Source organism: Myotis daubentonii, chromosome 5 (genome assembly GCF_963259705.1).
Source record: "Myotis daubentonii chromosome 5, mMyoDau2.1, whole genome shotgun sequence".
In the NCBI taxonomy this organism is placed as follows: Eukaryota; Metazoa; Chordata; class Mammalia; order Chiroptera; family Vespertilionidae; genus Myotis; species Myotis daubentonii.
This window is the reverse complement of record NC_081844.1, coordinates 87,588,200-87,614,015: the sequence shown is the minus strand read 5'-3', so window position 1 is coordinate 87,614,015 and position 25,816 is coordinate 87,588,200. Positions and strand designations below refer to the sequence as shown.

Here is a 25,816-nt window from a genome sequence, read left to right as displayed (position 1 = left end):
ATCAAACCTGGGACCCTTCAGTCCGCAGGCTGATGCTCTATCCACTGAGCCAAACCAGTTAGGGCTGGCTGATTCTTTTTTTAATTTTATAATATATTAACATCAACAAGGCCCTTTTGTCACAATCCAGTAGCAGTACTTGGACATATCTTGCTTGGCCATAATCAGACTTTTTTCCTTCTATTTTGGTAGTTAATAGCTCCAGCACACTATTTCAGTTATGAAAACTTATCAGAAACAAAAACCTTATCTAAGAAAATGGACTGTGAACCAGAACTCAGAAAGGAGTCCACAGTTTTATGTGCCTGAAAAGAGTATTTTTAATTCCCCCTGGGAAGCCTAAAAATCCTCTGTTTGTTTAATCCACAAAGCCATTGCCAATCTAGCTAGAAGCCCCTGTGTAGGCATGATAAAGGGCAGACATGCTACCTCCCCTCACGGCAGGACCCATTGCCAAATAATCACGGCCCTTCAGGCTGGAAGGGACCTTCCAAATCCTTCTCAACACAAACTTTCTGGCAACTAACCCTATTTCACCATTGCCATCCTCTGTGACACCTGTCTTCCATCCTTGCTGATGTGCTTGCCTTAGCTCAGTGGTCAGCAAACTGCGGCTCGCAAGCCACATGCGGCTCTTTGGCCCCTTGAGTGTGGCTCTTCCACAAAATACCGACTTCTGCGCATGGGCCACGAAGTTTCAATCGCATTGTACGTACGCGCTCGCATGAGGTATTTTGTGGAAGAGCCACATTCAAGGGGCCAAAGAGCCGCATGTGGCTCGCCAGCTGCAATTTGCCGACGACTGCAAAACTCTCCCCAGAGTTGACCTGACCATCAGGAAGAAAGCCAAATGTTGAATAGGTAGAATCAGTCGGCTGATACAAGTAGGGTCAAAGACTATAATATTATCTACCAAATGTTTCTTAGATGAAAGGTAAAATATTTAATGGGTTTTGAAGGCTACGTTGCATTACCCTCTCATTTCAATTCCTGTGTCTGTGATTGATGCTGAGAAGGCCGGTTCTAGTGACCTGGTCAGTAAGATTTTGTCCCATCAGAGGATTTGGGTTTAGGCCCTCTCTCATTTTAAACTGTGTCCTCATTTGGTCAAAATAGTCAACCTGCTGTTTGAATTGTACATTGCCCCATAATCCCGGGCCCGCCTCAGACTCCAGCCTAGCACAGTACTGTGGGCAGCTAGGCCATGGACCCCCTCCTCCCTCTGTCTCCCCATCACATCAATATAATTGCCAAGTTAACTTCTATTATTCAGGTACATGGAGACTATATGTATGGAATTACCAATCTTGGACCTTTGTGGGATCCTGAGAATGATTTTTTAAAGAAAAAGTTGGTCTTAGCAGTGCTCATTGAACCTGAAATGGGGTTACCAGGCCACCATTTTCTGGAAATTAAATAAACACAAGTAGATGTAGAACAGGGCAAACGTCATACTTCCTTTAAAAATCACTAGCTACACTTGACCTCTGTAACTGTTTTGGCTTCTGTTCTCTGTTTTTAGTAAGAAATGTGCACTTGGTCTACATGTCTACAGAACAGAGGAAGAATGCTTTGTTTATAGTTTTTTGCTCAACAGTGTGAAAGGCTGGGCATTGAATAAAATTGTGTCATATGAACTGGTCTTTTAAAAACCAAAATCATGTGAATTTGATGAGTTGATTTCTGTTGACCAGGATTTCAGATGAAGTGTAAGTCCTCTAGTTTATTCTTCTCGCCACATCCTATTTCTATAAAATCGTTTTGCCTTGAGCAGCCCAAGTTTTCCAGTTTTAACTGCTCTACCAAAGAGCATAATGCGAACACAGGAGAATTTGTATCAGAAGTTTCAGTATCTTGGAACTGGAATGTGGATGATTCATGAGTTTTGCATCAATTATTAAACAGTCATAGATGAAGATACACAGCGATGGATGGGGCAGTAACGTATTCTGGTTACACCTACTGGCTTAGCAGTGATAAATGAGTCAGGAAACCAGAAGTTCAAAACAGGCATCAACTCGAGCTGCAATGGCAAAGGCTCTGAAATGAGTTAGACAGTTGCTAGATATAAACAACCTACTATATAGACCAGCGAACTGGCAGGATTAAAATAAAGATAAGGACCTAGCAAGAGGACTAAGGAATTTCAGAATCCTGCTGTACCAATCACCCATTTTCTTAAAAGATTCTTGAGGGCAGCATAACACCAATAATGATAACACTGGGGAAAAAGGGAGACATTTTATTAGCTGAAATTATGCCTGATGTTCCATAAATACTGTCTTGGATCATGTGGCTTAGACTTGAGCCTGAATCTGTGTGTGGGAGTGTGTGGGGGGGTGTGTGTGTTTGTGTGTGTGTGTGTGTGTGTGTTGTTGTGTTTCTTTCCCCTGTGCCTGGCTATTCCAAATCCCCACACCTGGCCTCAGTGTTATGTTCTGATTGGGTCACAGACTCCATTGCACCATGTTGCCTGGACACATGCTCTCTAGTAGGCATTGTTCCTTTTATCTTTCTCCTTCCATGATACACATTTTTGTATGTGATAAATATTCTATGTGCATGTCTATGGTTCCTCATGGTTTAAAATGTGCTATAGCACCCGGCCAGCCGGTGTGGTTCGGTGGTTGAGTGTTAACCTATGAACTAGGAGGTCATGGTTCCATTCTGGATCAGGGCACATGGCCAGGTTGCAGTCTCAATCTCCAATGGGGGCATGCAGGAGGCAGCCAATCAACGATTCTCATCATTAAGGTTTCTATCTCTCTTTCCTCTCAGAAATCAATAAAAATATGTATTTTTAAAAAGTACTATAGCTTCCAAGCAATAATTGCCTTTAAGAAGGGTCTTGGGACAATGCCTTAACCCAGTGGTCGGCAAACTCATTAGTCAACAGAGCCAAATATCAACAGTACAACGATTAAAATTTCTTTTGAGAGCCAAATTTTTTTACTTAAACTATATAGGTAGGTACATTGTTATTAACTTAATTAGGGTGCTCCTAAGGCTTAGGAAGAGCCACACTCAAGGGGCCAAAGAGCCGCATGTGGCTCGCAAGCCGCAGTTTGCCTACCACGGCCTTAACCTAAAGGTATTACTCTCATGGTAGGGGCTGTCGGTATCATGGTAGTTGGGGCCCAGTGGTCTTTCCTAACAATTTTTTAAAAATCTATTTTTACTGATATTTTTCAGAGAGGAAGGGAGAGGGAGTGAGAAATAGAAACATCAATGATGAGAGACAATCATTGATTGGCTGCCTCCTGCATGCCCCACACTGGGATCAAGACCGCAATCTGGGCATGTGCCCTTGACCGGAATTAAACCTGGGACTCTTCAGTCCACAGGCGGACACTCTATCCACTGAGCCAAACCAGCTAGGGCTTTCCTAACAATCTATAATAATAAAAGCGTAATATGCTAATTAGACCGGACGACCTTCCGGACTAAGCTGCAGCACCGTGGGGCCATGGCAGAGGCAGCTGTCACAGCTGTGGGGTCCAAGCCCCTTGCATGAATTTCGAATTTCATGCATCAGGCCTCTAGTTTGCAAATAATGTGGATAGCATGCACATGTGAAAGAACATTTTAGCAAATACAAAAACAATGTATTCTTTTCTAAAGGCTGAGGGAATAGTGAGTAAAAATAGATGCACCAGGCAGAACTTATTTGTAGAGGCTTGAGTGCAGATGATTATTTTTGAAGATGGTGATAGAAACACCATGGAGTGGGGTGGAGTGGTGCACGTTTTAGTTGAAGTGACTTGGAGGGCAGGGACCTTGAAGCTTGTGTCCTCCATGGAGCCTGGAAGAATGCTTTATGCATCCGGTGCAGTGATGAGTAGTTTAAATAAATGAACAGATCCATGCCTGAGAATTATTGATTTAAAAAATATATCCTACCTTGTTTTGACCTGTGTGGATCTTAAAGGGAGAAGAAGGACATTTTCACAGAGAGTCTGGGCAAAAAGGCAATGTATACGGCAACTGAGAAAGAGAATTTTGTTTTCCTTGGAGTGACATTTTCTTGGAAACTGAGCCAGAGGCTGACCTTGGGAAAAGCTGCTTGACTCTTCTGATACCCAACTTCCCAAAAGGAAAAGCGCATCCTTTAGTCCTCAATGCGTGGACCCCGCCACCCACCCAGAACTCCGAGTTAACATTGCTGGGAGAGGAAGGACGTGAACTGCACTTAAGTAGCCTTTAGCCCTAAAGACAGGAGTGGGGTGCTGTTAACCCCCAGGCCTGGTCTCCCCACCAGCCTCTCATTATTCCCCACTACCCTTTTTTCTGGAACGCGTTTGTGTCTTCAGCAGTTTGAGGGCTCTGACTCATTCTGTAGTACCCCACAGAAGCCTGAAAGAAAAAAGAAATGGCCTCGTCTTCATTAGGTTCCACCCAAGTCAGGAATCTCCGTGAATAACCCCATTGCTAACCACTCATTGCAAAGCCACTAGCAGTCCCTAAGGACTGTATCCTAGCACTCAAGTGCTTTGCGGAGGCAGTGCAAACACTAAGCAGCCGCCTTCCCTCCTCTGTACATGAGCGTGCTTTGCTAAGATGCACCAACTGTGACAAAGAAACGTGGGCAAATAATTCACTTGAGGTGGTTGGCTCCCCAGCCCTGCTGGGCTTCTTTCCTCCTCAGTGGGCACTTGTTTGAGAAATGGGCCTCCTCCGCTTGCATTAGGAACTGGATAAGCACTCGCGTATTTCATGTTTCCTTGAGGTCGCATTCATTTAGAGGGCTCTTCCTGAGGGAACGGACTAGATCTCTGGTTGAGATCATCAGGAAGGAATGGGGTGGTCTTTTCTGAAGGAAGACTATAGACCAGGCATCACAAGCTGGTGACTCACACACCACATTCAGCCCACAGAAAAGATTACTTTTAATGTCCTGGTGTTGAAAAAAAGAATTAGTTGCCCATATATAAAATTGAAGAGATTTTGCATAAAAATCTTGATTTCCAACTTCTTTGAAAAAGATCAGAATATCTGCCAACGCTCACAATAGTTGATGGCCACAGTTGGCTTAAGCCGAGCGGCCACTTGTCCCCTAAGAGAGGACACAAGCTTCCTACTGCATCTGGTTTTCTTCACTCCATTTCACCTAGTGCTCCTGTAGAGCTTTGAATTTGCTGTCCTGGGGTCAGTCGCCTAAGAGGCCCAAACAAGAAATCATGAATTGCCCTGGCCGGGTGGTTCAGTTAGTTGGAGTGTCCCATACACCAAAAGGTTGCAGGTTCGATCCCAGGTCGGGTCACAGACAGGAAGCAACCCATCAATGTTTCTCTCTCTCCCTTCCTCTCTCTCTACAGTCAATAAAAAACATATCCTCGGGTGAGGATTTTTTTTAAAAAAAAAGCAATCATGAATTGCTCTTTTAAATGTGCCCAGCTTGAAAGTGACTATGGTTTGTGCCTTATTCTTTTTCCTTCTGCACAAAGTATGACCATTAAGAGCATTGTCATATGTGGAACAGGACAGTAGGTGCAAAGTGAAGAATTGTACACTACTTACCTGAATAAATCAGGCATACCAGGAAAATCCTGAAACGATGATATTAAAGTAAGATTTGAGATGTGAATTATTCAGGAGCAATTGCCTTCGTTTTCCAGCTCACTGTTTCCCCTCTGCTTTTCTCACATGGACGTAATCCTCCGAATGTTCCTCTGTCAAAGGCCATGGTCATAATTCGCCCCCCTCCCCCCACCACCCCTTTTTTTAGAACTTATTTGAACTCTCAGGAGCAATTGTTGAAGCCCTGCAAGGGAATAATTGCACAAGAATTAACCCCTGACATGTTTCTAAAAATAGCCCTAATAAATCCCATCATAGGTAATTTACCTGTCCGTATTCCTCCGGGGGTAACCGGCGTTGAAGAAAGACTTGGCAGGCTGGCGTTCGCTCAGCAATTATCGGTGATCTGAGTTCCTGGCGCCTGTGTATTTTCTCTGTTGGGAAACACAGAGGACAAATTGCCCTCTGACTTGCCCTTTGACTCATGACCGTTTCCCCAGCACCCTTCACCTGGGGTTGGAATAAGGCGTGCTCTTCCAGAAAGGAGTGTGGGGCTCACCAAAAAAAGAGGTACCACGGCGTCAAGCTGGAGCATTTGTGGGGGTCCTTCCATGAGTTTCCAACTTGCAAAGGTTGCCAGTGTTTTTCCATGTCTGAGCTTCAGGCATCCCCAGCCCTCGTTTGCAAGAAACCTGTGTGGGGAAGGGCCTCGGTATAGAAGAAAAGGAAATGCAAAGAGGCCCGGAGTGGGTACAGGCTCCATGGCTGGTAGAAACCATCAAAGAGTATGGCCGTTTCCATGAGCCTTAAGGAAACTCATTTTCTCTTGCCCAACATAAAAGGGTCTGAATGTGCTTCTTCCTTTTGTTCTCGCCAGATGTTCCAGGAGACCACAGCGCAGTGTGGGCATCTAGGAGATGTACTCTCCCAAGAGCCGCTTCTCGCGGCACTTAAAATACAGAACATAAAGCCCTTGTAAATTCCACTGCAGAGACAAAGCCCTGAGCCCTTAAATGCGCAGGAAAGTGTGTCTATTATCTGTCGTTTCAAAGCAAGTGTGCAGTTACTTAAATTGCCTTTGTCTTCTTTTCAGCTGACATTATCTCTACGGTAGAATTCAACCACACGGGAGAATTACTAGCAACGGGGGACAAGGGGGGTCGGGTTGTAATATTTCAACGAGAGCAGGAGGTAAGTGGCAAGTGACTGCAAAATGCCCCCTTCCTTCCCTTTTTAGCGGAGGCCTCCTGCTGTTCCTTAATCCTCACGTGTCCCCCTTCACCTTGCTGCTTTGCTAGCCAACTAAAAACTGCCAAGAAGTCATTAACATCAACCGTTCCAGCTTCCGGCTCATGAAAGCACCTGAAAATAGAGCCTTTCCTGGGCACGGCCTTATCTTTTCACGTTCTCACGTCTCCTCTGACCTGCGAAATGCCACGGGTGCTTTTTGAGCATAACTCCTCCTTTCCGAGTGAAATTCATCCTGGAGTGATTAAAATGAAGCCTCTACTCCTTTCAGGGCTCTCACAGAATATGTAGGAGGAAGAAACGGTTCTTTGTCCACAGCTGTGAAAGGGACAACTTGGGTCAGTGGAGAAGAAAATGGTAGCTCACCCCACCAAAGGCAGTGCAGTCCCACAAAATGACATCTGAGCAATGCACAGGGCACACACTTTACTGTGGGTGACTCGAAGGTCCCTGGAGCTGAGTGCTGTGTGCTTTCTGAGCGGGAGTTTTAATTTCCACTGAATCTCAAAAAGCCCCTTTCTTCCTGGGACTTGGGTTCCACTAGGAATTGTGTCTCTTTTTCATATAAATTGCGTTTGGGGGGTGTCTGCTTCTGCTTTGTCAGAAGGGAAGCGTGGCCCGATGTGATTGCCTTGGCTTCCCCTGGCCTGGTCCTGGGGCTCCCAGCAGGCCAGCCTGTGTGCTAGTAATGCTCCCATCTGCTACCGTCTGCCTCCGAGTCTCACCCAGCACAGCGTGGGGAGGCCGAGTGCAGGAGGAAGGGTTCAGCGGAGACTTCCCTAGCAATTGAGTGCCTGCTTTGTGCCTCCAAGCCATTTATGTTCCACCTCCCCTCCAAAAAAGGAAAGCCTCATTTAGAGGTGATGTATTTGGTAATTGCACATTATTTGCAATTAATTTCTATAAGGGCATCCTAATCCCTCGGGGTTCTGTAGAAATTCAAGTGTTCAGCATGAAGTCAGGCACCCAGCCTGTTCCACTGGTCCTGGAAACAGGGAAATGGGCTTGGCAAGTAGGAACTAATAGCTCTTCGTGACCTGGAATTTTTCCTGCTTTTCCAGAGCTGCCGAGTGCTAATTGGTCTGGCACATACGGCCCACACTTGACAGTCTGATTTGGATGGTACCAAATCAACATTCGGATGAATTTATTGTTAAGGTGGACTGGCGCTCTCTGTGGTAGGCAGGCTGGTGCCATGTATGTCAGTCAGCGTGGCAAGTCCTCTTCAAGCTGATTTTCAAACTTTCTTCTTCAATTTAAAAAAAAAAAAATCCCATTAGGTTCATGGTGATGATAAAGAGGAACCGGAGGAGCTATTTAGCATAAATTACCCAGGGCAGCGTGTTGCCAGTAATATTCCAAACCACATTGTCCCTTTGCTATTTATAGGTTCCACCTATTTTAATTTACTGGAATACGTGGGAAGCCTGATTCATTAGTAGAGTGAAGGGGGACACGTTTTCCCAAGAAGAGTGATTTGGTTCAATAAATAAATGTCCAGTATAATAGCATGCAGTTAAGTGTTGAGCCCTGTGGGGAGGCGTGGGGTTGAAATGGGCACTAAACCTCAAACACGGAGCCATGGGACAACACCGAGGTCAGGTGTGTTTTCCGTGCCCGTGAGTGACTTCTCAAGAGCCGCAGTCCTGGAGGGCTTGCTGTAGGAAGGAACCTCAGTGCCCTCACAAATACATGGAACACCTGGGTGTCGGCACCTATAAGGAAGTGAAGATTTTGGTTTGGATATTCAGTATCTATCCAGAAATCTAGTTGGTTTTTTTTTTTTTAATTGAGCCTTTATTACGAGTCAAGCTTTTGTGACAAATGTCTATAAAGACCTGGATTGGAATTTTTGAACACAGTTTTCCAAAGCCTGACCCTTAAAACTCTTGGTAGTCACGTTCTAAAATGCCTGAAACAAAACCTCCCCTCCCTCTTTTCCTTTCTGCTCTTCCTTTGTTTCACGCCCTCTTTTTCTTCTCTCCGCCTTTCTTCTTTCCGTTGCCCCTTTCTGCAGACCCTTCCCCTGATGTTTCATTCTCTCACCATTTATTTAGCTCCTGCTGTTTGCCTGTTGCAGAATCAGAGCTAGGAGAAAGCCAGGGGTGAGGTGTCACCCCTGTGCTCCTGTCTGTTTTGTTTCCCATGTTAGAAAAAAAGGGGTGGGGAGGGATCTGATGCCCAGATCTGCTCCTTAGAAGTCCTGTGACCTTGGAGGATATCTCTGAGCCTCCTTGGTCCATTTCCTTGCTCTTCCCACGTCTCCAAGATTCTCTGAGAATCTGGGGAGACTTTAAAAGGCCAATGAAAGGTACAGATGCCATAGCTTTGCACTCTTTGTAAGGGATTGATAGATGTACATATGGACATCAGCATGGATCCAAAGGGTGTTCAAGACATCCACTAATGCAGAACGAAAAATATTAACACTTCTGTTTATATTGATTTTTAATTTTTTATTATTTTTATTGCTTAAAGTATTACAAAGGGGATTACACATGTTTCCTTTTTTTTTTTCCCCGCCCTTGACAATCCCCTGGCCTCCCCTACCCCCCAGTGTCTTATGTCCATTGGTTATGCTTATATGCATGCATACAAGTCCTTCGGTTGATCTCAAATCATGTCCTAGTTTAACTTCTGTTTCTATGTATATGTTACAATGTATACCATATATTATAGAATTTTATGTATATCATTTATGCATGTATGGATATTGGAGGTACTGATAGTCACCAACAGCTGCAAAATCAGATGCTTTGGAGGCCTGTGAGCTAAGGCAAAACTTGTGGCGCCCATGGTCCTGCCCTCATCCCACGCTGATGGCCTGCCTATCCATCCCTGATGATTCTGCTCAAAAAAAAAGAAGAAATTGGTGAATTCACAGGCGGCCTATGTGATTTAATCTTTCATGTATTCCCCTCCCCCTGCCTTTTTTTACAGAGTAAAAATCAGGTTCATCGTAGGGGTGAATACAATGTTTACAGCACGTTCCAGAGCCATGAACCCGAGTTCGATTACCTGAAGAGTTTGGAAATAGAAGAAAAAATCAATAAAATAAGATGGCTCCCCCAGCAGAATGCAGCCTACTTCCTTCTGTCTACTAACGGTACGTACAAGGGACTGCTCCTATTTGGTATTGTCGGGGATAGAAGCAGCCACATCATATCATGTTTCAGTCTCTCTTGGACTCCGTTTTCCTTCTTAACTTTGTGGGCTGTCAAAAAAACTTAGCAACAATCTTTGCAAGATGCCTGGCGCAGAGTGGGCCCTCAGTGAATAGTAGTGATTCTTTTTAAATATCACACATTTCTGACCCAATTATGTGAGCCCCAGTATCTGCAGTTTTTGACTAATGCAGATTATTTCCAGGTGCTTCTGGAATGTGACTTCCTGTTTTAAGATTCATTGAATGTTTTTCTGGGAACGCATTTCAGGAACCCCAGACAGGCCGTCCTGTGAGTCTGGCATACTGAGTAGAAGTTATTAATCCCTGAATGTGTTTGGGGTTTTTTCTCTTTCTGACACAATCAAGTTCTCTGAGCACAAGTCAAGGAGAGAGAGGGACCCTACCAAAGGATGATTAAGAAGTGGTTTCTTTCTCTTTCTCCCTCCATGCTCTTCTAAGAGCAGTTGTGGGAGAGTTGCTATAAATAGGTCCAGGAGAGAGGTGGTTGGGGGTTGACTAGAGAGCCAAATTCCATGCTAATTCAGTGGAATTACCTACCCTAGCGTTTCTCAATGCCACTGCTGACAGAAGCCCACCTATGCTTGAAACAATTTAGAATAAAAGCATATACTAAAGGGTGCTAATTGAATAGCATAGCAATTAAGAGGATTAGTGGATACAAATTAAACACCCTCTCCCAAGCAAATAAGCTGGCGCCTGATTCATTGTGTGAGTCTGTGAGGAGTGTACATTTAAATATGGGTCAGAAAGCGAGGAATTCGCTATTTGCCCATCCCCAGCATTTACAAAAGGGAAGTACGCATATGTCAAGTGAAAAATGTAAATACTATATATAGTATGATCAGACGTATATTAACATTTTTAAACACTAAAAGGAAACATACCTAAAGGCTTATCATGATTAATTTTTGATTATGTATTATGGGTTTCTTATAAATTTATTCTTTTTATCACTTTTCTAAGTTTTGATGATGAGTTTTATATTTTATTTTAAAAGGAGGGAGGGGTTTTCTTAATGCATATGAACCAAAAATCCCTCAAATATGAAACCAGTGTATAACTGTAAAAAAATGGCAATTCTGAAACAGCCAGTTTGGAGTTATTCACGCATGGCTTATCTCAACATGTCCAGATTTCCAGTCATCTGTTTTTCCAGATTCCAAGTAATTTAATTCTTTCTTCTAACTGTATTTATTGTTCTATTAATTTTGTGAACTGTGTTTCTTGAAAGCCAAACCATATGAATTTGTTTCAATGTCTTCCCTCTTAGTTTTACCGTTGAAATTTCACTCAAAGGCTCTGCAGATTCAACACGACTTAGATTAAAAAAGACTTCTGATGATTCTGACTTAATTACTTTGGGCAGAGCAAGTGTCTGATTATCTGCTCTAGCTAGCTTATTTTATATTATGAAATTTAGCCTATTGATTATTACAATAAAATTCAAAGATGCATTAACTCCTATGTGGGGGAGGGGGGGATGGGGAAAAAATCAGTGAAATGCAATGAAGATTAATTATATAGCATAATGTTCTGTTAATTGAGTTTTTAAATAGTTTTTTGATTAACAAGGATATTATCTTCCCATTTGGGATGCTATTTCACATGCCAACAGTATCTCCAAATGATTCTTATAAGAAAAATTCCCACGTTCTCCTGAGATTTTCTTTTTTATACTAATATTGAGGTTGCAAATTCCCCTTAAGCCAAGTAGGTTAACATGTGAAAATTAATGGGAGACAATTGGAATTACTGTACAAAAGAGAAAATGAAGATAGATGATAAGATTGTGTTTAAAAGCTGCCACAAGTAATGATAAACTACGCAGAGAGCCAGCCAGAATATAGAAAAAGTCATTACTCATAGTAACAGCCACCTGTTTGTTCCTCAGACATCCTTATCCAGAAAGCTTTCAGATAGGGAGTCAAGAAACACTGTGTGATAATAAAGTCAAGAATGACTCCAGGCAACCCAACCGGGGGGAATTGGATTGAATTCGCCATCAATTATCTTTTTTTAAAGAAATACAACTGTGCTTATCTCATTATAATTCGATACAGTTTTTACTTTCTGTTAGAATATAACTTCACAATTTCTAATGAAAAATAAACCAACATTCGGTTGTGAATCTAGACCTTAAAATTATTTGCGAGATGAAAAGATGTTGCCTTGCCTAGCTTTCTATTTATATCTTAGTACCTATGATGAGAAGGGAAGGTATATTTTACTTGATAGATGGGCTATGAAAATAGTTAGGCGTTCATTGCAAAACCATTAGAAGATAGAGAAGCAAAATGAAAATAATGTGTTCCCATCCAGAGAGAACCACTGTGTCTTTTAAAGAAAACAGCAAAGAGGCATGGATAAATCTGTTTTTTATTAGCTGCCTCACCTCACCCACCCCCTTTCAGTGCACTCCTACAGGGGGAGCTCTGCTCAGCTACCAGCCGGGCACAGCGGTGGTGGCAGGAGCCTCTCCCGCCTCCTCGGCGCTCTAAGGATGTCCAACTGCAGCTTAGGAATGGGTCTAAGCCAGCCGTGGGCAAACTACGGCTCGCGGGCCGGATCCGGCCCGTTTGAAATGAATAAAACTAAAAAAATAAAATAAAAGACCGTACCCTTTTATGTAATGATGTTTACTTTGAATTTATATTAGTTCACACAAATACTCCATCCATGCTTTTGTTCTGGCCCTCTGGTCCAGTTTAAGAACCCATTGTGGCCCTCAAGTCAAAAAGTTTGCCCACCCCTGGTCTAAGCTGTTAGTCGGATATCCCCCAAGGGCTCCTGGCTGCCAGAGGGATGTCTGACTGCCAGTTTAGGCCTGATCCCCAGGGGAGCGGGCATAAGTTGGCAGGTGGACATCCCCCGAGGGGTCCCAGAATGCAAGAGGGCACAGGCCGGGCTGAGGGACCCTTCCTCCCCCTCCCCCAGTGCATGAATTTTCATGCACTGGGCCTCTAGTTATATAATAATTATATACTTGTATAATAAAAAGAAGGAATTAAAATGAGAAAATAAACATATACATGTAATATTATTGGTTTTTATTTCTCCCCCAAAAAAATGCATAGAAAAAAAGATACTAAGAGGATCTATGCAAAATGTTAACAATGATTGTCCCTGACTGAAGAGATTATAGGTGATTTTTATTCTTTATGCTTTACCTATGATTTCTCTATTTCTCTACAGAGCTATTATCACTCACAAGAAAAATGTAAGGAAAGAATTGCCTTGCAAATGGGATGGGATGCATTCCAAAGGCAAGCAATTGGAAGTATTTGGTGTTAAAAGTCACTGATTTGCATTCTTCTAAGTCACAGCTGATCAGTACCTAATCAAGTGATTGTATAAATATGGCCCATGTTTCCTTTTTGTCACAGTTCAGTGTGTAGCAGGCTATCCACAGAGGGCAGGACTAGAGGAGTGCTGGCACATTGCGCCTGGGAAGGCCTTCCTGGCCCTCACCCCAGGATAGCCGGGTGCGTGCACAAATCTCACACGAGCAGCCTGGCCAGGCTGCCAGCAGCATGACCAGCCTGAGTGACCCCCAGACCTCAGGAAACAGAGGCACTTACTTGCTCAATTGTCCAAATTGTTGCAGAAAGCCCACTTCCCCATGGGGTGCATTTCAGACCTCCGAGGACAAGGTTTTGGTGAGGGGAGATGGAGCGGGGGGCGGGGGGGGGGATCCTAGTGAAGGCAGAGAGAGGGCGGCTTCTCTCCCCAGACAGTCTTACACAGGGGACGCAGGATGTGCTGACATCATCCTGGGGGAAGCTAACGCCATCAGCGCAACAAGTTGTTATTGCAGAATAGTTGCCCAACTTGCTCATTCTGATAACAGCTGCCATTGTGAACCACTGTTAGAAGCCCGCCCCTCGGTACACACTGTGTTTCATTCACTCCCCATAAAAGCCCCGTGAGGAAGGCCTGGCTTTCCTTAATTTACAGATAAAGAAACTGAGGCACAGAGAAGCTAAGTCTCTTTATTCATAAGGTTAGAGTATTCGGGACATATTTGTACTGAAAAATTACACGTTATCTGAAATTCAGATGTAACTGTGTGTTCTGTAGTTGTTTCTCTGCTCAATCTGGTAGTCCCCTTTGTTTGTCACTCAAGAAATACTAGTTAGGCGCCTGCTGGGTGGGGATCACAGTGCTGGGCCAGTGGCTGGCTGGAGTTGGCGTGGGGACGGGGCCGAGGTTGTCTGGTTCCACACTTACCTTGTGCAGGCATAGAGAAAGATTTGAGAAGGCACCGGGCCCCTGCCTTCCAGAAGAGAAGTTAGAACAAGTACAAATTATGAATGCAGGATCTGATAAGGAAGGCTCCCAAAGGCCCGCAGCCCACAGGCATGATCTGTTTGGCCCGAACATGTTTCTTTATAAAATGGAATTGAGCGTCTGCAGGTGGGGCATGCGGTCTCTACCTCCCCCAAGCCCCTTGCTCCTGTCACTCATCTCCGGACCTGCCCCGCCCCTCCAGGCACTGGACTTCTCACCACGATTTATTGCTGTAGGAAACGACAAGTGTCAGCAAGTGGAATAAAGTGTGGGGACAGCACAAAGGTGAGAAAGGTAGTTTCCAGGTGGGGACTCCAAGGAGACTGCAAGGGAAAAGGAGCATTTTAATGACTCTCCTTACTTTGATTTCCCTGGGTTGCTAGCAACAAGCAGTGTGCAGGTGAGATTCATTCATCCATCCAACTCGGAGTCATTGAACAACGGCTCTGTCCCAGGCACTGTTGTCGGTGTGGAGGCATGGCAATGAGCAACACAGTCAGAACCCCTGCCTCTATTGGTTTTACATTCTAGTGAGGGAGACATAATAAGTTTTCCAGTAGTGAAGTGTCCTAGGACAGTGGTTGGCAAACTCACGAGCCACATGTGGCTCTTTGGCCCCTAGAGTGTGGCTCTTCCACAAAATACCATGTGTGGGCACACACATACAGTGCGATTGAAACTTCGTGGCCCATGTGCAGAAGTCGGTATTTTGTGGAAGAGCCACACTCAAGGGGTCAAAGAGCCGCATGTGGCTCGCGAGCCGCAGTTTGTCGACCACTGTCCTAAGAGGAAAGACAAAGGAGGAAGAGGGGCTAGAGCAGTGGTTCTCAACCTTCTGGCCCTTTAGATAGAGTTCCTCATGTTGTGACCCAACCATAAAACTATTTTCATTGCTACTTCATAACTGTAATGTTGCTACTGTTATGAATCATAATGTAAATATCTGATATGCAGGGTGGTCTTAGGCGACCCCTGTGAAAGGGTCGTTCGACCGCCAAAGGGGCCGCGACCCACAGGTTGAGAACCGCTGGGCTAGAGAATAATGAAGAAAACCTTTTTATGTAGGTTGGTTAGGAAAGGCCCCACTGAAGTTGGGGCATAGGGAGAGAGCAAAGTGAAGGAAAAATAACGTGCAAGAGAGGGTAAAAGGCTCCCGTGGCAGAAGGCACAGCTTGTGCAAATGTCCTGTGGCAGCAATGAGATTAGCATGTACCAAGAGCTGTAAGGAAGCCATGTGGCAGGGAGTAGGATGGATGGTGAGATCAGAAAGGATGAGGAAATAGGGGTGCAGGTCATGGAGAGCTTCTTGGGCCATGGGAAGGGCAGTGTTTAGTGAAATGCAACACACAAATGGGAACAATAATAGTATCTACCTCTCAAGGTACTTGTGAACATTCAATAAATTCTCCGTGCAAAGTGCTAGCATCGTTAATTTTATATATGTAGCTACTCTTGTTATTCTGTGTTCAATAAATATTTTTATGGAATGAACAAAATTAATGTCTAAAGCTGTAGATTTAACAGCCCATTGTCAGGAAGACCATCTGTCTCTACATGATAGATGTTTTTTGTTTTGAAACGTGAACTCTGCCTTCAAGTGACACAAGATTTATGCACCGAAGCCCTTGACATGAGCCAGCTTCTGGGGCAGTTTCTTCCATGTGTACCTCCGCCTCTCCCGATCCTCCCCCCCCCCCCACCCCCCGACCCAGAAGAAAACTCCTCTCCCAGCGTTCCTGCACTGTAACGTTGATGTCCTCTGGTTGCCCTCCACAGATAAAACTGTGAAGCTGTGGAAAGTCAGCGAGCGCGATAAACGGCCGGAGGGTTACAACCTGAAAGATGAGGAGGGCCGGCTGCGGGATCCTGCCACCATCACAACCTTGCGGGTGAGTCCAAAGGCTGTTTGTTTTTCTGCCACCGCCTTGGTGCCTCCTGAGGTTGGCCACATGCCGGCTGCTGTGAATGTTGCAACTGTGACGTGAGCGGGCGGGAGACCCAGCAGAGACTCACCTACCCGAGACTCCGGTGGCAGATGGGGGAGCGGGACAGGTGCCAAGCTCCACTGACCACAAGTCCATGCATTTCCTTGGTCCACGTGGCCAGTGCCATGTGTTACTGTATGCTTAGCCTCTGCCTGTCCTCATTACCTAAACATCTTGAGCATCTTTTGTCCTCAAGATACAGGGGATGGGACTACCCGGAAGGGAAGCTGAAGACCCGATTCAAAACATGAACCTCCAGCCAAGCCTGTGTGGCTTAGGGATTGAGCATCGACTCATGAACCAGGAGGTCACAGTTCAATTATGCCCCAGTTAAGGCTCAATCCCCAGTAGGGGGCATGCAGGAGGCAGCCAATCCACGATTCTCTCTCATCACTGATGTTCTATCTCTCCCTCTCCCTTTTCTGAAAGCAATAAAAACCTATTTTAAAAATACAAAATAAAACACACATGAACGTCTGAATGTAACAAGACTGGGTTCCAATTCTGCCACTTACCAGGATCTCCCACAGTCACCCAACGTTTTGAGCTTTAGTCACACAAGTGATTTTTAGTGTCTCCATCTGCAAGACTGTGAACCTAACCTTTACAGCCCATGGATTTATGAGGATAAAATGCAATGCGGGTGGGAAGCCCTGACTCTATGGCTGTGCCTCCATAAACGATCCCTACTATTCGTCTGAGTGGCTTCCTTCCTGCCCTCCAGAAATGCACAGTCTGGTAAGAAAAGAGGATTCATCGACTAATACACAAATGGTTATGGCACTAAATAGAGGGAGATAAATGCAGTGTGAGTCGGAGGGAGTTGCCATTTGATCAAAGGAGGGGGAAATTACGTTGGTTCCGGGAGACTGGGAAAGGGCACCGAGGGAAGTGGTGTTAAAAATAGATTTCTAAAAGTGGACTTTTAAGGGAAGGCTCTCCAGATCTAGGTTAAATTGGTTCAAGCCTGAGTCATGAGCTTAGTTTTAGATGTGTTCAATGTGAGCAGGAAAGCGAGCACATGTCAGGACCAGCCCTAGCCCCAAGGGACTTTTCAAATGTGTGAAATATGCGCTTCCAGCCAGCAGCTGCTCCGCTGTAGCCAAGCAGTGAGAACGGAGACGGTGAAGCACATCTGGGGAAGAGAGGTGGTCGCCCCGGGTTTAGGAGCAGAGATGGGAATTGAATGATGGCTGTGTATCTGATTAGCTCGCCCGTTTATTTGTTTGTTCATTTGTTCATCTGTTTATTGAGCGGGCGCTGTTTGAGCACCAGACCAGGCCGTTGCTCTAAAGCAGTGGTTCTCAACCTTCCTAATGCCGTGACCCTTTAATACAGTCCCTCATGTTGTGGTGACCCCCAACCATAAAATTTTTGTTGCTACTTCATAACTGTAATTTTGCTACTGTTATGAATCATAATATAAATATCTGATATGCTATATGTGTTTTCCAATGGTCTTAGGCGACCCCTGTGAAAGGGTCATTCGACCTCCAAAGGGGTCGCGACCCACAGGTTGAGAACCGCTGCAGTCTAAAGGCTGGGAGGTTGGAGGGTAGAGCAACTAGGAATATGAAGGTTGGATCCGTCTGTGCTGGCTTGGAACTGTGGTCCCATTGCTCTCCGTCTAGTGACCTTGGACACGACACCTAAGCTCCTTGTGCCTCTAATGTCGCATCTGCGCAACAGGGATGATGGTGGTCACTACTTCCTGGGCCAGTTGTGAGGATTCAGTGCTGCGTGGCGTGTGATGAAGAGCTTAGCCGATGCCTCATCTCACAGAAAGTCGGTTCCCTGCTGCTAGTTTGCATTACTATCATCATTAGTATGGCTGTTACTACTCCCTGCTGTTAGTAGGCCTCTGCATCTGAGAAAAATTCATACTCATTTTTCTTGTCATGTATTTTTTTATATTGTTGGATTTACAAACTGGTCACTGATGTCTGCTAAGCGGCAAGCGCTATGCAAGCGATACAAAAGGAATAAGATAGAAGATAGCCTTTCAGCCCCCAGGACTTGACTATCCTGTAGGGAAACAGGTGGATTCGGTGCCACTGGGAAATTTACAACATGAACTTCGGCCCATGTGTTCCCTTGCTCTTGTTTGCTACATGGAGGGGATTTCTCATACTATGAATGCCTGTTGTCCCTGGCATCCTATGGGATTTCCTATAGCTGTCATTTGCCCTGGAGATGCCATCCCATGATGAAGAGGAGAGAAGGCCTATCTGTAAGTGTCCACGAGAGCTGAGATTGCCCCCAACGTAAGACAGTGATGTCGGAAAGTGGACTTATGTGTATCCTACAAGGAAGGAGGCCCTGAGGTGGGGCCGAGTTAGAAAATCCCAATTCTGGTTCTTGCTTCCATATTAACCAGCTGGGTGATCCTGAGCCAATGAATCACATGTGCTCTCTCCAGGCTTACTTTCTGAGTGGCAAAGGACGGGACAGAGTCAGTGTTTCGGCCACCACAGTATTGGTGACAAACACAGGTTCCCAGGACCCAGCCCCAGGGGCTCTCTTCAGCAAGTGGAGTGGTCCGAGGAGTCTGCATGATGGATGTGAGCCCCTGAGGGTGGGAGCAAGGGGGCTGTGGTCACTGGGCTCTCTCATCTCTCAGCCTCCTTCCAGCTGTTGTTTTTATGAGCCTCTGTTACTTTCCAATCATTGCAACAGATATTGTACCAGCTTGGGAGACACCTTTGCTATAAAATTGTAAATACTTGCATCTGATTTCACCTCCTCAACCTTCCTAGGCTTTCAAATATCCCATTTCTCCATGTAAATGTCCACACCCCAGCACCCTTTCCAGGCGAGTACTGACAAGGACAGCCTCCTTTCCTTCTTGCTCCCAGTGGTAGAGGAAGAAACAGCCAGGCTACCTGCAGACCCCAGATTCAGAACAATGACTCCAAACAGAGAATGGGCTGACGTGATATTAATCAGACTATGATTTACTAACATGCTCTGCGTTGAAATGTGCATTGCCAGCAGTTGTGGCTTTTTTTCTTCCCTGTGCTATGATTGCTTCCCGCTCCCTTTCAGAGTTTCCAGTTCTATGTGGATCTTGAGGGTGAGAATGTTTAATAATACCCGACAGCTAATTAATCCTCACTGAGTAATGAACCTGTTCTGTTTCAGTGCTGGGAGGCTCAGCTTTTCAAAGCAAGAATGTGGCTTTTTTTTTCCTTTTTTTTTTTTTTTCCTGGAAGGTCGCCTTTCAAATCCAATCCCTCATTACCCAGAGAGACTCTGAGAAGCGCTTCTATGAAAACAGTATCTCCTGCTCAGTCTCATAATATTCAAAGCAACAATCATGATAATTGAACAATTACACCTTACAGCTATAAAGTGCCATTGATATCACAAAGTATTTTCTTACCTCATCCCTAATTCAGCTTTGGAACAGCCACTGAGAAGGGCAGGACAGGTATATGGCAGGTGAAAATGCCGACATCTAGTATTTATTGAGCGTTTACTATATTCCCTGCTCCATGCTGGACAGACACACTGTTTGCATTAGCTACCTCATGACGTGTAGTTCACTGTTAAAATGCCCATTGCACAGATGAGGCTCAGAGGAGGTAAGTAACATGCCCGGATCATGCAGGGCTAAGAATCAAACCTTGATTGACTTGGCTCTGGGATCTGAGCCCTTAAACACGGTGCAGAATCAGAGAGACTGTGACTTGCCCAACGGCCATCAACTGGTTACTCTAGAGCTGGGACTAAAAGTCAAGAGCTCTGGCTCTTCAACTTGGACATACATCCGGCATTTGGAATGGTTTTCTTAAAATGAGTTCCATTATTATTCCAGGCCAGGGTGTCTCTTCCTTTCTCCCTCTCTCTCTCCCCTCTGGCCCCCTTGACTTTCCAGATCCCTGACAGCAGCATGGACAAACAAAGGCCTTGAGGTCTTACGTAGAGGCACTGAGCAAGATCCTCTTCTTTCTCAGCCTCCCTTACCCAGAAGTAAGAGGCCCTCAGAGCTCTTTCTAGGTCAGGAAGCTCGTAGTTCAAGTAATTGAATCAGCTGGGAAGGGAGCTGGGTGGTGGGAAATCGCACTTGGCGCACTGAGCCTGGAGTTATGATTTCCTTCATTATGGTTGCCTGCCAGTGCCGTGGGATCCTAGGCGAGGTTGAAATTTGCTTTTAATCAGTTGTAAGTGTAGAGTCCAGAAGGTGTGAGCTCCCAAGCTGTGATGTGTCATAACCTCCCCCCAAATGAAGGGGATGTAATGAGCTCACGTTCTCATGTATTTTATCCAGACGTTCCTTACAGCTGCTAATAATAATTATAATAGCCACATTTATGGAGTGCTTGCTATATGCCAGGTGCTGGATTTTCTATCCTTACATCGTTTCATCTACCAATAACTCTCCCATGTAGGTCTGTTATTCTTTCTGGATCGTCCTAGGTTTTATTCCCTCATTTCATTTAAGTCTCTGCTCAACTGTCACCTTCTCAGAGAAACTCTCCTGGAATGCCCAAGAGAAAAGAGCCTGCTGGCCCTGGCCGGGTAGCTCAGTTGGTTAGAGCCTTGTCCCAATGAATGCATAAATAAATGGAACAACATCTCTCTCTCTCTCTCTCTCTCTCTCTCTCTCTCTCTCTCTCTCTCTCTCTCTCTCTCTCTCTCTCTCTCTCTCTCATCAGTCTTCCCATTCATTCTCGGTGCCCTAACCCTGCCCCTTCTCCTTAGATTTTGTCCTTGCCTGATACATCACGTGTCCGCTGCCTGCCCCCCACGACAGTGTCGGCTCCATGAAAGCAGAAACAACACTGTGTCCTCTCCCATAGCTCCAGCAGCTAGAACAACACATGGCACACAGTAGGCACTCAGGAGTATTTGTCAAATGAATAAGAGTAGAACAGGTTTAGAGCAGGCAAGGGATTTGCCTCATGACTAAGAAATGGCTGAGCTGGGATTCAAACCCAGTCCATCTGACCCCAAATCTGATGCTTTTCATTATGACTTCCTACAGCCTTAACTTTCTAAGAAAATAATAATTCATGATCGCAGGGTAGGGCACTTTCATCACTTGTGTCTCTCAGAATTGTTTGGCAAAGCCTTCTTAATGTATGAGCTTGATTTGGAGGTGAGTAGAATGCAAGGGGGAAGGGCTGCCAAGGCCTTTCTGCCCAGGGTGGGCACACAATGGATGCACTGATTTTAGAGAAAAGATTGCACTTCACCATGTTTTTACACACATGCCTTCTGCTGGTGACCACCTCTGTCTTCCTCTCAACTCAGGACACACACATTCCCAAGACTTTCCCAAATTAACATGTTTCCACTTAGAATGACCCTGATGTTTGCAAATCCCACTGGTGGCAATTTAGACACACATACCCCCCAGCCATAGTCTAAGACACCATGGCAAACCGGCCTGAGTGCTTCCAACACTGAGCTCTGAGGGGACTTCTTAAGGATCATTGCTAACGGGTCATAGGATTAGGCAGGTCGAATAAAACAGACTAGCTATTTTCCCAAAAGTTATACTTTTAGTGAAAAAACAAGTTTAACCACCTGATCTGTTTTCTAAAGAACTGATTAAACAGACCACTGGTTTAAGTTTACTAATAATAGCCACTATGTTTAATCAGACACCCCAGGTGACAGGCTCTGGGTTGAGCAGTTTTATGGACATTTTCTAATTCTTTCTTCATCACAGTCCTGTAACTCCAGCATCAGGCCCATTTTACAGATGTGTAAACAGAGGCTCAGGAAGGTGAGCACTGGCCTAAGGCCTCACAGATGATAAGTGGCAGAGCCAAGGATGGAGTCCAGGTCTCTTTGATCCCATAGCCCCTGCCCGCCACCCTGATACAGGACTATGTGTTGTGTGGTCCCTGACCTAGACAACAGTGAGGATAACACTGTTCTCTGACATGTAGAACTTTCCAGAGCATTGCTTATCTAATTTATTGAGTGTCTCCTGCATGCTAGGCACTGTGCTATGTACTACAAAGTGTACCTTACAAAGGTGGGTAAAACACGCTCCCTGTCCTCAAGGGGCAAGGATGGGGCAAGTCGCAAAGGACTGCAACATGAAACAATTTAATCAGTGGTTCTCCAAGTGTGCCCCCATGGTCACCTGCAGTGCTGTTTTAGACCATAATCATCAGCTTCATCTCTACAGATTCCAGTTTAGAGGGTCTGCGTTGTTCCCAGTAACACCTTTGACAAAACCCTTCCTGGAAAACTCCCCGGTGGTTCTGCTGCAGGTGGTCCCTGGGCCAGGCTTTGAGAAACCCTGAATAGGGCACGTGTCCAGAGCAAATCACAAATCACCGCGCAGTTCAGAGGAAGAGGAGAAGGGCGAGATGCAGGGCCAGGAAGGAGTTATCACGAAGCATCTTGAAGGATAGGTGGTCTTTCATGCTGGGGTCCTCATCTGATACTCGCGAGGATCCTGGGAGGCAAGTAGGACCCGAATTGCTATTTCCCTCTTTCTAGTAGTAGGAATGTGGTACCCCCAGTACAATAAGGGAAATGGAAGCCCTGAGAGGCAGAACTGAGAATCAAATGCTTTCTGTCTCTATACTTCTTGCTGCCTCTGTGGTGACCACATGGTGATACTCACTTTGGAGGATGGGTAACCGTAGGCCAGTTTCCGGGCAAATTACTGGCTAAGTCAGGTTTGTCCGTGGCTGCCCCAGGCTTTAATTTGGGGTTTATGCTTTCATAACTGAGGCCTCTTAGGATATCAATACAGCCTACCCCTACCATTTTTTAATTTTTCCAGAATTCATTTTGTGATTTATGGCTGCTCTGGGGGCTTAATAGCCACTCCTTTTACAGTTTCATCTTATATTTGTTGCAAATAACAATGAAGTGTTTAGCTACTGCAGTGAAAAATCAATCAAGCCAGTTCCATATTCACAGGCTCACAATGGCACCCGGATGGCCCCCTGGATTAGATTAACTTCGTGACTGTGTCACTCTGGTGTGGGTAATTTCTCAACCTCCGCTCCCTCCCTCCCTGCCTGCCTCGGCGGGTGGATATTGAGATCTCCCATTGATTGACTGCCCTGAAAGGCAATGCTGGCATGTTATGTGTGTAACTCAGTGGGGTGCGCGGACTCTGTGGTTATGAAAATAAATAATAATTTATGTTATCGTTATTGATTGCCATCATTATCTGATTGTATCTGTCTGCATCATGGGGTTTCAGTTATGGGATCAGAAAGCACTCCACAGGAACCTCAGGCACTACCCTCACTGACGAGCCTTGGTGTTTGACACGTGTCGCCTCTTGGGGGTGAGGGCTGTGGATGTCCCCGTCCTGTTCTTTGGCTCATGTTCAGTAAGACAGTGTCAGCTGGTGCAGTGTCAGACAAAGGAACTAAGTCAGTTGGAATAATAAAATAATAAGAGCAGCAAACATTTATTGAGCATTTGCTGTGTCCCGGGGACACAGGGCATCTATTGGCTAATTTAATATTCAAGGTAAACCTATAAGGTAGGGATTGAAATAAACTTCATTTTAGAGATGTGGGCCCTAAAGCCAGGGAGGTTAAGTAACCTGGCCGAGGTCAGATGGCTAGTAAGTGGGAATGCGTGGACTTGAAGTCATGTCTTCGTGCTTCTAAAATCCATACTACTATCCTGCCTCTTGTATTAGAAGAGCATGTCGGGTATATTCATCTGAATATTCAGTGTAAACCAAAATATGAGTGAGCAGGGACTAGAGACAAACCTGCCAAGTAAACGGTAGGCGCTCCTTTGCCTTGGGCACAGGTGGGTTTTCTACTTTGTGTGGGGGAAGGTAGACCAGAAGGATGCGTGGAAACTAGGTCATGGTGTACTAGGTCATGGGTGATCTGGAGACTCTGGGCACGTCTTAAGTCGTCCCCGGCTGACTGGCTGACTCAGAATCTCTAGGAGCAGGGCCAAGGGATCTACCCAGGTTTCTCAGCTGTATCCCAGGCCTTCCTGGAGACCAGCTGGGTCTGAGAGCCATTGGGACAGTGACCGCAAGTTCTCTCCAAAGGAGAGGCTCTCTGATCGGATTCTGTAAGCTCTTTCTTTGTCCTCTTCCCTTCTCCTACCTCACGATCCTATGTAGAATAATCTGAGGGCACTTTTATTACCGAAACATGGTTGCCTGTCTACTAAGTGACTGATGTGATTTGGAGTGAGCATCTGCAAGCCAATCACATTTAGGTTGTGTGTGAGCGGTTCCGCCCTTTACAACTCAAGTTCTTTTTCCCTCAAATCGGGGCCAGCCTACCCAATGGCCAGTGTGCTGTAACGTTAACAACACCGAAGACATCAATTAAACACATGCTGTGTGCCAGGCCTTCTGCGAGGCACTTTACAAGTACCATCTCACTGTGGCCTGGCAGCAGCCCTGCGGGGTGGGTACTATTTAATCCACATTTTCCAGATGTGGACATTTGATTCAGAAACTGAAGTGACTGGCCCAAGGGCTACAGACACTAAGGGGCAGAGTCACATTTTTTTTAAACCAGATTCTGTCTGACTCCAGAGACTTCGATCTTAACACCATGACCTAGAGCCCCAGGAAAGGGCCATGTCTCTGACCACATCTCAGCCATCACCTGTAAGATGGAAATCACCCCCATACATTCTTCCCACAGAGGTCAGGCTAACAAAACAGAGCCCCACGCTGACAGTAGATGCCTAGTATGTGCTATTATTACCGTTCTCCTCTCCCTTTCCATCTTGTCTTTCACCTGGACACCAGGAGTTTCAGGAAGGTCTGATGAATATACTGAAAAGGTTCAAAGCAGTGTTGTGTTTGGGGATCAGCAATTCATTGTGTTTCTTTCGTTTGAATGCGTGTTTGTCCTGGCTCTCCAAATCTGGGTTGGATTCAGAGTGTCTACACTGACAATAAAATGTTTTCGTTCATCTCCACACGCCCTTTGTTGTGCTGCATTTACCATGCAGTAATTCGATCCAGCATAAATGGAAATAGAAGCAGAATCCTGTACCTGGTTTGAGATCAAGTTCTGTTTGTCTCTTGCTCCCACCCCTTTGAGAGGAATTTGTGGCCCCGGACTGTGACAGGAACTAGTAGGTGACACCCCCTGTATGCATACTCGGTGACAGTGGGAAGCTGAAAAGTCCACCCATGTCAGAAAGGAAAAGAATCATTTTAGAGGAATAAATCTCGCTTTTTCCATGGCCTCTGGTGTCGTTTATTTTGGTGTCATTTATTATCATGAGAGAGGACAGTATTCTAGACCATAACCCATTCTCTTTTCTCTTTGGTCATTAAATGGTCTGAATTTCGGCGACGGGGAAGATGGGCAAGGGCAGGTGGCCGGCCTTTTTCGGGCTTTGCAGGCGAGACTCTTGTCACTGTGTCAGACCTTATTCATACTGACCCAGATGGATTTTCCTCAAAAGAGAAGTTAATAGTATGATTTTCCCTTTCAAGGGCTGTCTGTGCACTTCTAAAGTAAGTGGAAAATCCAGACGTAATTGGATGATTCAGGGGGAAAAGTACCTCCATTCTCTGAATCTTTCAGATGGAATTGTCTGAATCATGAGTGTAATGGGAGAGACATTGTTCCCCGACAGGGCTGGGGTCTGAAATGTGAGCTCCCTGCTGCAT

The 25,816-nt window shown here is 45.3% G+C and overlaps 1 protein-coding gene across 4 annotated transcripts in view; it reads left to right on the top strand.

Annotated features, from left to right (window-relative positions):
• Positions 1-25,816, top strand: part of PPP2R2B (protein phosphatase 2 regulatory subunit Bbeta) — a 342,291-nt gene that overhangs the window by 254,069 nt on the left and 62,406 nt on the right. For all 4 annotated transcript variants that reach the window (XM_059698784.1, XM_059698785.1, XM_059698787.1 and 1 more), the window contains 3 exons: positions 6,611-6,708; positions 9,706-9,871; positions 16,016-16,128. In XM_059698784.1, coding sequence (XP_059554767.1) covers positions 6,611-6,708; positions 9,706-9,871; positions 16,016-16,128 — 377 coding nt within the window. The remainder of the gene's footprint in view (positions 1-6,610; positions 6,709-9,705; positions 9,872-16,015; positions 16,129-25,816) is intronic.